General features: G+C 47.7%; 1 protein-coding gene across 22 annotated transcripts in view; it reads right to left on the bottom strand.

Annotated features, from left to right (window-relative positions):
* Positions 1-16,365, bottom strand: part of LOC143828387 (microtubule-associated protein 2-like) — a 318,337-nt gene that overhangs the window by 53,505 nt on the left and 248,467 nt on the right. For 8 of the 22 annotated variants that reach the window (XM_077318799.1, XM_077318797.1, XM_077318796.1 and 5 more), the window contains 3 exons: positions 15,582-15,695; positions 13,106-13,183; positions 285-527 (listed from right to left, as the gene is read on the bottom strand). In XM_077318799.1, coding sequence (XP_077174914.1) covers positions 285-527; positions 13,106-13,183; positions 15,582-15,695 — 435 coding nt within the window. The remainder of the gene's footprint in view (positions 1-284; positions 528-13,105; positions 13,184-15,581; positions 15,696-16,365) is intronic. The other 14 variants (XM_077318803.1, XM_077318798.1, XM_077318804.1 and 11 more) reach the window with 8 other exon arrangements.

A 16,365-nucleotide genomic window follows, 5' to 3' on the forward strand; every position in this document is an offset into this window, starting at 1 on the left:
ATGGGAGGGGAAGGGAAGCCTAGCAGGACATCCGCTTGGCTGCACAGCATACTGCATCATGGGTAGAAAATAAAAACTTCCCAAAAGGAGTCGGGAATCAGCTGTGGTGGTGGGAAACTGCGTCAGCAGACGGCCTTTGCACAACCGGCTTGCCTCTTAGGCACTCGTCAAGCATAACAACAAAAGCATCGATAATGAGCGTAATCAATGGGAAGCCAGAGCGTCGAAAGCTGGAGAGCCGCTTGGATGCAGTTGACGCATGCAGGTCCCTACAGAGGACACACCTTCCTCAACATGGGGAGGCTTTAGGTCTTTCGGGGGTTCCTCCTCGGCTAGGGGTACAGTGCCCCCGTTGTGTGCCACGGGTTCCTCAGGCACGGGACCCGGCTGGGCCTCACTATGGCCCTCAGGCCACTGTGCAGGCTCCTGAGGCCCGCCCGTTGTCTCACATTCCTCACCCAGGGGAGCAAGCTGCTGAGGCTCAGCCTCCACTGGACCTTTAACCATTTCTTCTTCTTCTTCCTCTTCTTCTTGGGCAGAGCAGGAGGAAGGGGGGAAAGGATGGAGAAATGAGGCAACATCAAGTCTAGCAGACAATAGGAGCAGCGCGCGCACACACAAACACACACACGTGAATAACCTGAATACCCACACGGGACATTTTCAGCTCAACATGGAAACTGCACATTTTTCTACAAGTGATATAGGCATTCGTGACCCCGAGATAATGGCTTTTTTTCTGTTTGAAGGCCCTGGCTTGATGCAAACTTCGCACTATCCAATTACTAAACCACAGTGGGTATTATGGAACACCCCATGAGCTCAGCTGCTCTGCTCTCTCCTTTCTCTGTTCCACATGACATCTGAATTGCTGACGCGGCAGCTAATCCTGGTTTCGCTCTCTGGTTTGGAAGCGAGTAACAACAAACAGTAACTAAGTACTTGTCATTCTAGGCCTAGTGCAGAGGCATACCTTGGTTTAAGCCGAGCAGGGTTGGGGAAGGGCTGTGGGAGTCTCAGTTGGAAGGAGGAGGAGGAGAAGGAACGGTAAGGAGAGCAGAAGCCCTTGGGGCTGTCCCAGTGCCCAAGCCAGTACGGGATGACTGGGCAATCCCAGGCCATGTTTCTGGTGCAAGATGGACATCTTTTTAATTTTTTTTAAAAGGAGGGAGGTGATAAATGTTTTGATCGTTCTCCAAAGAGGAATGACGGCAGATCATATTTAAGTGAAGTAAGTGATAGCTGGTGGTGGTGGTGGTTTCTAAGAAGATGGGTCAACTTGCCGACCAAATTCATTGCACTTGTCTTTCCATAATGTCCTTTGTAAAAACAGAGGAGCCGTGACCAGTAAAGAAGCAAACCATAAACACATCCATTGCTACTTGGCAAAATAAGGCAGATATATGAACAGTCCCGGCTGTTTGCCTGCTCAGAGAGACTGTGCCTTCAGAATCCACTTAGCATGCTCCAGGCTGCTCCTCAGCAAACGTACCTTCCCCTTCTACTCAGCAACGCACAGTAAAGCTATAGCAAACTCCACAGTTTTCCTATAAGGGATTCAGTAATGTAAAAGAAAGATATTTTGCAGTGGTTACTTGGTAATGGTAAAAAGAAATTGAATTTGGTCTGTTTAGGCCTACAAAAATAAAACACACATTATTTCAATCTTTGCACTGTGATTAATAAAATGCTTTCGCACTATTTTCTGAATGGGTAGATGTACCCTATCGTGAATCTTCCGATTTCTGCAAACGAGAGGTTTACTTCAATAAAGGTGCAGCTCTCAATTGTGAAAAGGAAGGAGGCTGCAAAACTGGCCCTCTCTGGTGGCGTGTATGGTCTCGGCCTTGCAGGGAGTGGCATTTTCCATGTGCCCGCATCCACCTGCGCAGCCAATCCCTGCATCAGGCATACATGCACTGTGCTGAAACAGGAGCACAATATGGAAGTATTTCATTGAAGTGGACATGACAAAAATGAAGATGACAGGTACACGCCTCTTAGTGATCACCAACTCAGAAACACACCCAATGAACAAGACAAAAATTATCATATGTACAGATCAATAAATAAAACCCTGCATCTTTTTCATGGAGGAGGAGGAGGAGGAGGGTTGACACATAACAAATCTGTGGGTATGATTGAGATCTCACTTGCTGGGCTCATCAGAAGCCATAGTCAATGGTCAACCTTCTCTGCTTCTCACTTGCCCTGAAAGCCCCTTGCTGGGGTCACCATGAGTGGGCTGTGTCTTGATGACACTTTATACACAGACACACCTTGCACATAATAGTTTCATGGATTACCAGACTTGGAGAAAGAGGCAAAACAGGATCTAGGCCAGAGGATCTGGGCAAGCAGACTGTCCTAGAGATGTTTTTGTGCATGTATCTTCCTAAATAACATCTAGCTGATTGCATGCATGGGTGTATGTTGGAAAGAAATACATGATGATTCTAACAGAGACTCATGTGCCCTTTTGGTCAAAGGGGAAAGAAGTCTTATAGAACATCTGGTATGCTCTTAGGCTATGGTGGCTAAAAGCATGGCTTCAAGAGGACTGGATAAATATATGGAGCAGATGTCCATCAGTGGCTGGTGGCCACACACTCTGTCTGGGGCAGTGATGCTATGTATTCTTGGTGTTTTGGGGGCAACAGTGGGAGGGATTTTGAATTCCTGGCCCCACTGGAACAAAGGGAACAGACTGACGACGGAGCAAATTACTGCATGCCCCATTTCCACCATGATTGATAAACATTCTCTGCGTAACATCTACTGACATGTTGAGGCACATGAGGTTGAGTCTAGCTATGGGGGGGGGGGAAACAGAACTGCAGAATCCTCAATCTGCTCTGCCTTTGAGCTCCAGATACTCAGATATGGTGGAGGCATAGTGTTGTTCAGCTGGAAATTGGTCTGCTATAACCACTGGATGTACCCTGAGCTCATAACACCCAGAATGCCTAGGTGCAGACTAAGTCTGGCATGGCCACCATGAGCACCTGTTGTCCCGCTCCCCTTCCCCTGCACTGAAGCATCCGGGCTCTGGTACAGGTGATGATGTCCTGACCTATATTCTGGTTGGAAAGGTATGATGAGTGGGGAGCTCAAGAGGATCCAAGTGTGCCTGAACCACGCTGGGGGTTGAGGGGCCCTTTTTCACGAGTTCTCTGGAGTCTCCTTCTCCGGGGAGACCTTTTTGCCCTTCTTTTGGGTGCATGAAAAAGACCACCTCAGAATCTCTTCATAAGCCCTTTTGTTCACACCAGGACCATCAAGAAGAAAATATTATTTCTCAAGAGTCCCATTTCTTGAATCCTGCAAAGGCCTTTATGGGTTCCCAGCCAGCAAAACGGACGATTTCTCAAAATTCTATTTTTCCTTTGTAATTTATTCCTGAAAATTACGTTTCTGAAAGTGACACCTATCTGGGTTGTATCTGCTGACAGAGTGGCAATGTCGTCGTTCAATATCTTAAACGAATTTTAATCTATTTTATTCAGTTTTATTCATTGTAGCGTTATACTCATTGGCACACCGCCCTGAGCTGGGCCAGCCGGAAGGGCGGTATAAAAATCAAATAAATAAAGAAGAAGAAGAAATGGCAAAATGAGTGTCACATGCCAGGGTGGAGGAGGGGAGGAGGAGAGAGGGACCATGCTTTGTTCACCTTCGCCATGGCCTAACCAGGCTCCTGCACTCTGGTCTGCGGCCCCGGGGAGGGTACCAGCATCAGTCCACTCGGAGCTGGACCGCAGGTGCTCAAAATATTCCTCGTCTGAATTGTACGGCTCCTCATCAGGCACGGAGACCGAAATGGAGGGGGTAAGGAACTGACGCCCCGTACCCGGAGCAGCGGGCCCACGCCTCACGCTGCTCTGGAGCGGTCCCAATTCATCCCCGGCTCCTTCATCTACAGGTAGACACACAGGGAGAAACGACAGGAAGAACTTGGACAGACAGACAGACAGACACACAACAGACAGACAGACAGGACATAAGGCAAGTCAGGAGGGACGCATGCATAGATACGCAGAGACCAATGCATCGTCATGGGATGGACACCAGACGTACTGAGCTCCGTGCAAAGACACAAAGGGAATGCAATCAATGCATTGTCAGGTTAATGCATCAGTTCTCTCTCCGCCGGAGGGGTGGAGGTGGGGGAATAAAGAAGGATAAAGGAAATTCGCTATCCGAGTGACGCAAATGAATTTGACGGCTTATAAGAAGTACATAGCACAAAAAAGGTGTAATTCAATAAAGATGTAAAGGGGAGGGGGGGAAGTATGTACACAAATCAAAGGCAAATTTGCCATAATGTGCTCCCGCAACCATTCTGTGCAGGAAAATCAAATTAATTAGAATAGGCGAGACCTTTGGCTACGGCAGAAAAGGAGAACAAAAGAGAGATTTTCCCATTTCTTCAAGACAAAATTAATTGAGTGCATTTCATAAGAAGCTTTTTACATGTTTTGTTATTTAAAAAAACCCTCTGAAACCTTTAGGTATCTCTCTATCACCCTATGGCAGGGTGGCTCTCCAGATGTCTGTGGACTACAATTCCCATGAGCCCCCAGGGCATCTGGACATCTGGAGAGCCACAGTTTGGCCGCCCCTGCCCTATGGTAAGTAACTTCCAGTTGAATCTCCAACAATTTATGAAAGGAACGGAAAGATTCCGAGATTTGACCGCACATAATTATTTGCATTTTTAAAGAGATATTTACAGAATATTTCACAGAGCAACTGACCCTTCTCTTGGCACAAGAGACCAAATGCCATAACTCAAAACCCAACTAGATGTGACAGGATTTGTTTGTGATCTTTGTTTGCCTATGTGACTGCCCATTTAATTGGGTGTATGGACAGTGGGTAGATTTTTTGTGCCCAAAAATATCTTCCCTGGTCCCATCTCCCTTCCCTTCATCCCGTCGCTTCCAGGATGTCTTCTTCTCAGCCCAGCCCTGAACTCAGCCATTGCCCACCCCCCTCTGGGAAAGTACCCTGTTCAATTCCATCCATGGGGACTAGCAGCCTCACCAACTGCGAATACCCTGATTGTGAGGGTCCCATTCATTTCCCCCGTGGGTGATGGCTTCTGTCCATATAAGCCAGAACTTAGCTTCTGGTTTACATGAATGGGAGATGTACCTGCAGAGGAAATCCATGCAACGCCCAGTGTACCTAAGACGATGACTGCATGAATGGGGACATCGCACTTCTATGTGCAACCCGACAGCTCCAGGTTGACATAAACTGTAATGTCTTCCTGACTCTGCTGATCAAAAGGGGGCAATGTGTAAATGTAGGGAGGGGGGCAAGTCCCTGCTGTTTGCAAAGGGGGCAAACATGGCGACCGCTCATTACTGATTCGCTTCCCTCCTCCAGCTTGCTGTGACAGAGCGTTCCCCATCGATGCAAAAGCCATTCAGAATTGGATAATGGCTTTTTGTGTGCTCCAAAAGGGCTCTTGAAGGTTTGTTTTCCCCACACTGGTTACTCCTGCTGCCCAAGAGGACACTTCTGTTGTCTCCTGGAGGTACGAGAGGTTGCCTCAGGAAAGGAGGAGATCAGCGCTAACCCCTAGCGGACCCTCATGCTGAAACCTGCTTGTTACTGGCTCAAAGTGGGCTTTGCCTTCTTCTTCTGAGTGCTCCCAGAGACTCTTGTCACTTTGCATAACCCCTCCCACGTGGCCCTCCTTTCACTTATCACTGCTACCTGCTGCTCTCTATCCTAGTACTCCCTTCTTCCATTCCCGTCCTGTAGCCTGCAGCATTTATTTCCCGTTGGTGGTGATCGGGGCAGTGGTGAGATGGAGGAGCATGCCCCGCTTTGGATAAAGCACATCTGAGCTCCTCCCCTGTGGAACAGGGGTGTGTGAGAGTCGACCCCTATCAACCAAATCCCCAGTGAGCCAGAGACACAGCGGCGAAAGGATGCAAACGTTTATTGAACCTCAGCGGAACAGCGTTCTGGATTCAAGCTACACAGGTAGCCATCTATATTTCGCCTTTGATAAAAAAATGCCCCGCCAGACAGCAGGATCCCCAGAAGAGCTGTCCCGATCACAGCCGGCCTGTGATCGATACAGCTGAACCTGTCAAGTGGCTGCCTGCCACGGTGCAGGAGCCGGGTGAGAATAACAAGTCAGCAACCCCACCGCAGAGCACCTAGGTGCACACTGGCCACTGCAGCTGTGGGTCATGTTGTAGGCTCAGCAAACGGCTGGTGCTGCTCGGTGAACGGGGTCCGTTCTGCTCTCCTGCTAGAGGGCCCCTAGAAAGAGCCAACAGGAAGGTCAGCAATGAGCAATATTCAGCAAGTCGGAACAAGGAACAACTGGATCGAGTGCACTGCACATGATCTGAGCTACACATTGACACAGTGGCCCAAAATAGCTTCTCTTCCAAATCCTCCCCCCCCCCACTCACCAATGGTTTCTGCACTTTGGGATCCACCTGTTGGGGGGGGCGCAGTGTACTTACCTACCCGTTGTAAGGAGCTGCCCTGGAAATCTGCCTGCAGCTTCGACGGGGGCGTCTCCATGGGGGGTCTGACCTTGTAAGACAAGAGGCATCCCAAATGTTTGGCTAACAGTAGCAAGGGCAAAAGCAAAATCCTAAGCTGGGCAACTTGGTGTTCCCCTAGTCAGGCGACTGTGTGTCATTCCCCCCACTTGCCTTCAGGATGACCCTGTTGACTTCCTTCTGTTGACTTCCTTCTGCACTGGGCATACTTACCCATTCCCCCTCTCTGGGAGACAGAACAAGTCACATGAGCTGTTGAGCCAATCCCTAGTGGGCACTTTGCCAGGGGAAGGGAGGATTACGGGCAGGAATCAAGAGTTTGAAGCACAGGGTCCCCTTCCCTTGCTTACCTGCACATCCACGTGGTGTCTCTGCATTCCAGGAGAGCGGAGGGGAGGATCTCGGTCAGCATCCGTAGGCAGAGCACCTGGAAGGATTCTGAGCATAGCACTGTCAACAATGGGCTGTGCTATTTATTCTCACCCTTGGCTATTTGCGCGTGGGGCTCCATTTGTGCAAACCCCGCTCTCTCTAAATTTCCTGCTGCAGATTCCATGGACACAAGACTCAGAAGGATAGTTACTGGAGTCATGTGGCCTTGGGCAGGGCTAGAGCTGGGATCCAGCTGTTGAAGTTCCGCAGGGCCCGTAAAATGGCACTCTTCCGCCTGGCCTACAGTTGAGGCCAGGGCTGTTTGAAGCTTTACACGCCTTCCTCCATCTCCTCTCCTTTGGCTCCCCACTACCTGTTCATGACATCATCTTCAGTCCGGGGTAGCCAGTGAAAGGAGTTAAGACGGTAGGGGAGGAGGCGGGTAGGGGGTTTTAAACTGTGTTTTAGTACTGTATTTTATTATCATCCGCTATTTTACTGTATATGTGATTTTATTGCCCCGTACCCACATGGGGAGAGGAAGTACAGAAATTTAACAACAACCACAACAACAACTGCAGGCTTACTGGGTAGCCTAACTGAATTCGAGTCTCGTTGCATCTCTGAGATCAATGAATTGTTCTGAGTATAAACTCCCTTCCTTGGATACAAGCAGGAACAGAAATTCTTAACCTCGTTTCCTCAGAGAGCAGGAATAGATAGATACCTTTAAGCACATATATCCCAGATGGAAGGTGGGAAGGATGTTGCAAAGAAAGGAGTCGGGACGCACTAAGGAACAAGGCGAAATGCAGTCAGTTTCATCAGAGCAGGGTAAGAAATGCTTAGGAGCAGAAAATTAATATATGTTAGGGAGAGAAGGCTCCAGTGTTCATATCCATTCAGGGATGTGTGTGGGGGGGTGGCCATTGTTGTAACTCTGTGAATGAACTCCAGTTCAGCTATCTCGCATGGAAATCTCCCTTTGAAGCTTCTCTGTCTGAGGACTGCTACTCTTAGGGTAGCCTTCACCATTATGTGGCCACGCAGGCGTGGAGGAGGAAATGATGTTTGCTCTCAAGGAAGGACATAATTCAATGAGCTTTACACCCAAGGCCAGGTTTAGAACTGCCCCGATCTTAAGCCATCCCATCAGGGAATCTTGACTGACTAATTCAATTGCTGTACTAGCTTCAAGAGGGTAACTTCAAGAGGGAAGAAAAATATTGTGCAGCTCTTTGGCTCTCTACAGCGGGTGCTCTTCAATAGCCATTTCATATTTCAAAGAAGTGGAAATGCTAGCAAACACAAGATGCCTTTGGTGGACTGTTTTTAAACAGGGATTTAGGGAGACCGTTTGACGTGAATTGGGTTTGATTGGACAACCATCCCGAGGAGGGTATGCCCAATGGATTAAAAAAAAAAGAAAAACATTTCTCACACAAAGGATGAGATAATTCCTGCTTGGGGGGGGGGTATCCACTGAAGAACGATAAGGATTGCAAAATGTCTCTGGATTTGTTCACCACCTTTCGTTCTTGCTCGTGCCAAGATTCTTCCCCAAACTCCTAATTGATCTGGCACACCCTGGGCTGTCTTCTCCCCTGCCCTCCCAGCATGGTTAGTATTTGCATTTCTACCGAAAGCAGGTTCCTCTGTGAGTTTCATGGAGTGTCTCGTAGACAAAAGGGGAAGGTGAAATGTCTTTCCGAAGCATGGCGAGCTCCCCCAACGCCCCCCCCTCCCCGATTAAAGACAGCCGTCACATTGGTCCGTCAGCAATGAGATCTGGCCACGGTCATTCTCTTCCCCACCCCTCCATATCTAACACAGCTCTAATGAAATCAAATTTGGTCTCTTACCTCCTGCGGTGGTGAAAACAGGGCCACTCATTTTGATTTCTCTGTGTGTGTGTGGAGGGGAAGCCGGTTATCAAGATGGAACAAGGCACCCACCGACACCGGCACCTTCTCACTGCTGAAAATAGGTCTGTGAGTCAAACCTCTCTCTCTCTCTCTCTCTCTCTCTCTCTCTGGTTCTCACTCTAATTTGTGTTTGCTGCATGGCTGGCCACATCTACCTTCGTCATGTCTACTGCACAGTGATTTCCGCCACGGGATGACTGAAGGAGATCCCCCTCCTGTTCGGGGTGACACAACCTGCTGATGAGGGGAAGACTGTCAAAGTGCTGCAGGAGAAGGAACGCAATCAGAGAGGCAGGTGGGAGTCCCTTCGGAGCCGGCCGAGAGGCATCCGTGCTTCGAGCCAAGTGGGACGTTCCGCACCAGCCAGAAAGGATCGTTCGATTCTCCTCTCCGATTGCATAAATCTACCCCTGCCCAGTTTTGCACACGTTCTGACAGTACACTCATGAGCATGTGAAGCCTTCTACTGAGTGAGAACTTGGGTCCATCTTAAGAACGTAAGAAGAGCCTTGCTGGATCAGACTTATAGGCCATCTAGTCTTGTATCCATTCTCCCACAGTGGTCAACCAGTTCTTCTAGATGGCCAGCTACAGAGCACAGGGTACGAGGCCTTCCTAAGAACATAAGAAGTGCCCTGCTAGTCTAGTCCAGCACCCTGTCTCAGTGGCCAACCAGTTCCTTTGGACGGTCAGAGACTGGGCATTGAGGCTGAAGCCTTCCTAAGAACATAAGAAGAGCTCTGCTGCATCAGAGCAATGGTCCATCCAGTCCAGCTTTCTGTCTCATAAATCGCCAATCAGTTGCTCTGGACAGACAGCAAAAGGGCATAGAGCCCTTCCCATAATGTTGCCTCCTGGCTCTGGGATTCAGAGGATTAGTGCCTCTGAATGTAGAGGTTCCCCTTGATCACCATGGTTAGTAAATACTAGACAAAAAGGTAAACACTGTAAACACTGACAGACCTCTTCTCCATAAATCTATCTAATTCCTATTTAAACTTGTCTATTCCTGTGGCCATCACTACATCCTCAAGCAGCAAATTCCCCATTTTAATCATTCTCTGTCCATCTTAAACCTACTACCCATCAGCTTCACTGGATGCCCTCCAATTCTAGTATTTTGGAAGAGGGAGAACATTTTCTCCTGGTCAACTCTCTCACCAGTGGAAGATCATGTATTTAACTTTATATTTATTTTATTTATGGGCTTTAATATACTGCCTCTCCCCGCACACAGGCTTGGGGTGGTTCACAATCCTTTTGAGAATTGTTCAATAAATTAATTATGGTAATTTGTTAAACTTATATTACTGTTAGAATTGTTATTGATATGTTATGCTGCAACTGTTATTATGTGATGTTCCATGAATCCTCTCTTTTATATTATGTTCATCGGATTGTGATGTTTTATGTCTGGGGTTTTAATAGGGTTTTTAATGGGATTTTGTTCATGAGCCACTGGGAATGGTGGGCAATAAATCAAAGTATAACAACAACAACACAACATTTCAATACTCAGCCATGTAAAACCATAGAACCCCTAATTCCGAAGGAATTTGCGTAGAAACTCCTTGAATATTTGTAGATACACACAATACTTTCCTTCTTTGTCACTACCTGAGATTGCTACGGGCTTGAACTTTGTGTTAGATGACGTACAGAGGCTAAACATGGAAATTGAGTGTGAAGAGACCATGGGGGCTTTTCTCAGATGGTTTTCGGCCAGCTGCCATATTGAAAAGCCACTGAGAAGAACCCTTGGAAGGGGCGCTCTATGAGTGACAACACTTTTTACTGGCAGGGCTCCTCCCACTGTTTTAGTGCAGCCAACACACGCATGAACACTCCGATTGGCAGCAGCTCTGCAGGGTCTCAAGTGGAGGTCTTTCCCATCACCCGATCCTTGAACCGGAGGTGCCGGGGATCGAACCTGGGATCTTCTGCACCTCAAATAGATGCTCCACCACTTTGATAGGTACTGTCCCTGCTTGGTGTAAGGAAGTTCTCCCATTAACCAAGCATCTTGTCAGTGGAGGTAATATCATTTTAGACCAGGGGTAGTCAAACTGCGGCCCTCCAGATGTCCATGGACTACAATTCCCAGAAGCCCCTGCCAGCATTCGCTGGCAGGGCCTCCTGGGAATTGTAGTCCATGGACATCTGGAGGGCCGCAGTTTGACTACCCCTGGTCTAAAATGATAACAAGAACCAACAAGACGTACCCCGCCTTTGAGTGACTGCTGCAATATCATCCCTGCCCACGCTTGGCTTGTCCCTGGGGAAAAGTCAAGCATGGGACCCATTGGGTGTTTGTGTAATTGGAGATTATCATAAACAGCTCTTTATTTGTGCTCATATTCCAATGGCTTGATGACCCAGGGTATTGTGGAATGCTAGGATTGGGGTCTACCAGACCCACTGAGTTTCATGACGAGAACTGACCACGGCTCTATGTAAGGGTTGTGAAGCCATGCCATGGGTCCATTGTGCCTTGCATCCCAGCGCTTCACGTTGTAAAACAGTAACCAGTTGCCGATCCAGAAGACTGCTGCTTTCCGAAGAGATCGCAATGCAAAACTGTTAGATTATCAATTTGTATTATTAGTTAGAAGATCTGCCACTGTTTCTTTTTTCCTGCGAGGGTCTTGCGCTTTTACAGCCGCATGCCGCTAGAATTTAATTAGTATGTGAAATAGGACAGTCACGGATATTGACTATTTGGCAGCGCATGGGCAGCCCTTTACCACTCGCTGCGGCTGAAAACAGAATTGCTTTACGTGCTACCTTATCAACGTCTTCCCTGCTCTTGCTTTGGATGAGCTTGTCCATTTTGTAGAGTTACGTTTCATGTATACTGTTCGTTGGGCTTAATTCATGCAGACAGAAAACCTTTGCTGCTCAGGTATTAGGGGCTGCCGGAGCCCAAGTCGGCATTCCTTTTTGCAAAGACGCAAAATCCATTGATGTTTCTTAATACATAACATACCGCACTAAGTGTCAAACAACTTTTTCCTTCCCACAGACCCACCCTGTTCCTTAGCCCTAAACAGGAGAGGGGGGAGGGGAGTAGGGTTGCCAGTCTCCCGGTGGGTACCCCAAAAGATACAAAACCAAGAGCAAAATTATTAGTTATCAATTATACATGTTTTACAGACTGTTTTATGTATTGTTCTCTGTTATAATGTAAACCGCCCTGAGCCTCCGGGGAGGGTGGTATAGAAGTATGATAGATAGATAGATAGATAGATAGATAGATAGATAGATAGATAGATAGATAGATAGATAGATAGATGATAGATAGATAGATAGATAGATAGATAGATAGATAGATAGATAGATAGATAGATAGATAGATAGATAGATAGATAGATAGATAGATAGATAGATAGATAGATAGATAGATAGATAGATAAATAAAACCTGGAACTAATGCTGCCACAAAGTCTTCAGGTTTTTCCCAATCTCTTCTTTATTTCCAGAAAGATGACTTGTCAAAGAACCCCCGTTTCTGCTGAGAATTTGACAGGTCATCTTTCTGGAAATAAAGAAGAGATGTTTTTATATGTATATATATATATAAAGACTTTGTGACAGCATTTGTCCCAGTGTTCCGGTGGGGCCTGGAGATCTCCTGAAATTACAACTGATCTCTAGAAAACAGAGATCAGTTCCCCTGGGGGGAAATAGTTGCTTTGGTACCCTCTTGAGGACCATCCCCTCCAAATCCTGCTCCATTCCGCAAAATCCCAATCCAGGTTGGCAACCCTAAGGGAAAGGGAGGGGCAGCAAATGAAAAACAAACCAAGAAACATAACACAAAAGATGTAGAAGGGATAATTTGGAATCCTCTCCAGTCAGGTGATATCAGGCAGCAATTAGGAGCACCAGGCCTCAGTCCTGAAAGGATCTGACATTTTAAAAGAGACACAGAAGAGAGAATCAAACCCACCCACCCGCAATCACATACTGGGTGCCCCTTTCCCCATCACAGAACTTCAACAGGAATGGTCGCGCTGGACAATGTTTCCCTTTCACAGCAACCCTCCAGAAGCACAGAAGCCCTACAACTGTAGCATTGGTCATGCTAACGTACCCTTTCAAATGTCACCAAGCTCACCTATGTGCTCATGCACCTGTTAACTCACAGTGAAGAGGTTGGCTCAGTCCTTGGAAGCGAGGCGGACGGAAACACCCGCCCGCCTCTCTTTTACTCGGGCATGTAGCTCTGTCTCCGGAAAGATCCATCCTCCCAAAGCCGAAGGAAACGCTTACCTTCTTCCAGGGCTCCGGTCTTCTCCGAGGCGGGCGACGGGGGCGGGGAAGGAGGGAGGTTGGCCGTCTCTTCGACCGCTAAAGAAGGAACAGTGGAAAGGAGACACAAGCGACCGGTTATTTGGACTCACGGGTGTGCCAACGGGACAATCTCCCCCTCACAGTGGCCTAGCAGCATCTGATAATATTTTGGCAGTGAGCCAGGATCGGGAGAAGAGCCATTCATTTCAGAGGTGGCCGCACGATGCTTGGGAGTCTCCTCCAACATGTTACCAGTCTTCTCTCATGACTTACTAATGGCTATAGGAACGACTGACCTCATTAGTCTTGCATGCTTCGAAGAAAAACTCACTTTGCAAGCAGAAGCGGGGAAGGGGGAGGGGGGCTATTCAAGCGATTCTTCAAACAGCAACAGCACGACGAACAACAATGGCGTGAACAAACAGACAAGCCAATCACATCCAAGTCAGGTGCCAAACCACATGTTCAGCCCACTTACAGGTATACGAAGAGATCGCATTTCATTACTGCACAAATGAGTCAAAACGGAGGTTCGAGAACCGGCTTTACCCCACGTATGCAGACAGTTCTTGTCGAACCGTGAAAAGTGACTCAGGTGAGACTCAGACCCAACTGATGGACATAAAAGAGGTCAACAGAACAGGGACAAAAGAAGAGTTGCAACGGGAGGAGCGCTTTTAAGCCCCGTTGATTTCAGCTGGAAGGACTCTGTTTTCTTTTGGTTGCAGATATAATAAAAATATTTCCACGCAGTTCCGCAGTCTACTTGTGTGCATTTCTGTGCGTACCTGTGTATAATATAATATTGCTTTCCCCACAAAGAACGAATGCTCACATTAGCTTTCGTCCTGCAATAGAGACACACAGCGTGGGCCCATCTGCAGATACTTAAATCCACAGGTTGGGCCCATTTACACAGAGGGAAGGTTTTTCTCCAAACTCGGAGGACCTCTCAGATCTGTAGAAAAATCGGATAACCTGGGGTGTGTGTGTGAAGGGGAAGCATCAATCCCCCCCAACAGAGGTCTGTGCATTTGCAGGTGCTTCTGAGTTGGAACCTTAGATGGGGTTGAGTGAATTGGAGGGAGTTGCTACCATTGTTGAAGCAGTGAAGCTGGGGTCAGGTGGGATGAGGGAGCCTCTTCCCTTGCTGCTATAGCCAGGATCGGTCGAGCTGAGGAGTGTGTGCATGTGAGCCACTGTAGCAAAGTGCAGCTCCAGCAAGTTAGGGAGGAGGGCTGCCCCTCCACAATATTAGTGGGTCCCTGCGTATACATACATATTTTGCTGTATATTGATCCTTGGTATTCATGAAACGCAAACTGAATTATTTCTGGGTGCAGTTAAGCATATTTCAGTGAGCACTTAAGTTCCATTTGCTCTCCTCAACCACAGTAATGGTCTACCTCTTCCACTCAGCCCTCTCTTCTGCCTAAACGGCCTCTTTCTATTCCAGTAAAGGGAAAAAGAATCTGTCCAGCGGCTTAATCAAAGTTTAAGAGTCTGTGTTATCTCTTTATTATAATAATTTCCACCTTGCCTCCGCCAGAGATAATAATAAAGAGATAACACAGACTCTTTGATTTAGCCGTTGGACAGATTCTTTAGCTGTTGGACAGATTTTTCCTTTGTTGTCTTTTTGGGATCTTCCACTCTCTTCTTGTAGCTCTTTCTATCCCAGTGCCAGTGGAGTCACATCTTGCTCTTCTACTGCACACCAGAACAGCTACCCTCCTGCGAGTCTCTCCACGTTAGGTTAGTCTCTCTCTCTCCCTTCCTCCAGCACGGCCACTTCTCCTGGAAGGAGGCTTCTGGGACCGGGAAAAAGATTTATTTGCAGAGTGGAGCTGCAAGACTTGCACGATTGCCTAGCTCTGCAACACGCAGAACTGACAACATCGTGGAAGATAAATGGAAATAAAGAAATCAAACAAGTTAAACCTAGCTCTTTACCACTTGATTCTGCTCAAGAGCAAACGGTATGCACCTTGAGAGTTTGGTTGTCTTATACCAACGTTCTTCCTGAAATGCCTTGATCTGTACTATAAAATTCTTGTTTTAGCATGCAAAGCTAAAACAAATTTATCGTTTCCAACTCGTGGAGAAGAGGGAAGCGATTCAAAAGTCAGGCATGAGATTCGGAAAGAAAGGTTTGAGTGGATCTCTTGCCCGCAAGAGCCAAGGATCCTGCCAATAGGCTGGCTTTCCTCAAATGCTACGGAGAGATGAGCGGTTGGCAGTCCTTATGACTTGCCCAAGAGAAGCACAACGGCAGTAAGTGATCATGTGGCTAGGACTCCTGCTCTTGGCCAATGGGAAGGCGGCAGCACCTCAGCTCTCCATTCTTAAAATAAATAGCTGAATGAATGGATTATGAAATAAAAATCTGGGCCGCAGCTGCAGCGCAAAACTAGACGCTTCTAGCACAACATACAGCTGAGACGGCAGACTTTACCTAAAGGCAATGGTGCAGGCTGATCTTTGTGTTGGGCTTCTTGTTCCTGTTCCCCTTTCAGGACTGCCACAGCCTCAGCTGTCACTACTTGGACTATCCTGGCGGATACTTCTTCTAGGCCGGTCGCAGGATTCACAACAACGAGACAAACAAAGACACGTTAACGAAAGAGAGCGGGGGGACGGATATTCGACAGAGTCTTGTGCGGACAAGGAAGCGCGCAAACCAGAGCTTCAGACTAAGGCTGCCATTCTGAAGCCACTTCCCCAAGACCTGCTCTAGGTGTTTTACAGGGGCAGGGTGGCCAACTCTGGGTGGGAAATTCCTGAAGATCCAGAGCAGGGGTAGTCAAACTGCGGCCCTCCAGAAGTCCATGGACTACAATTCCCAGGAGCCCCTGCCAGCGTTTGCTGGCAGGGGCTCCTGGGAATTGTAGTCCATGGACATCTGGAGGGCCGCAGTTTGACCACACCTGATCCAGAGGAGGGCAAGGTTTGGGCAGGGAAAGGACCTCAGTGGAGTATAATGCCATTGAGGCCACCCTCCAACGCAGCCAGGAGAAATGACCACTCTTACTTCCTCTATGCACAACAGAGAATTATCTCTGCCAAGCCCGTCTGCCAATTTATTAAAATGTTATATATTTGTCCCTCCAGAATCTATAACTAAGAGAGTGAGGTAAAACAATATAAATATAAAACCAGAAGTATTTATTCTGAACTTTGCCATCAGTTATCCTCAGACTTGCTGGGTTCTGCCCCTTGTTCCACCCTTTCACTCAAAG

Source organism: Paroedura picta, unplaced genomic scaffold (assembly GCF_049243985.1).
Source record: "Paroedura picta isolate Pp20150507F unplaced genomic scaffold, Ppicta_v3.0 Ppicta_v3_sca22, whole genome shotgun sequence".
NCBI lineage: Eukaryota > Metazoa > Chordata > Lepidosauria > Squamata > Gekkonidae > Paroedura > Paroedura picta.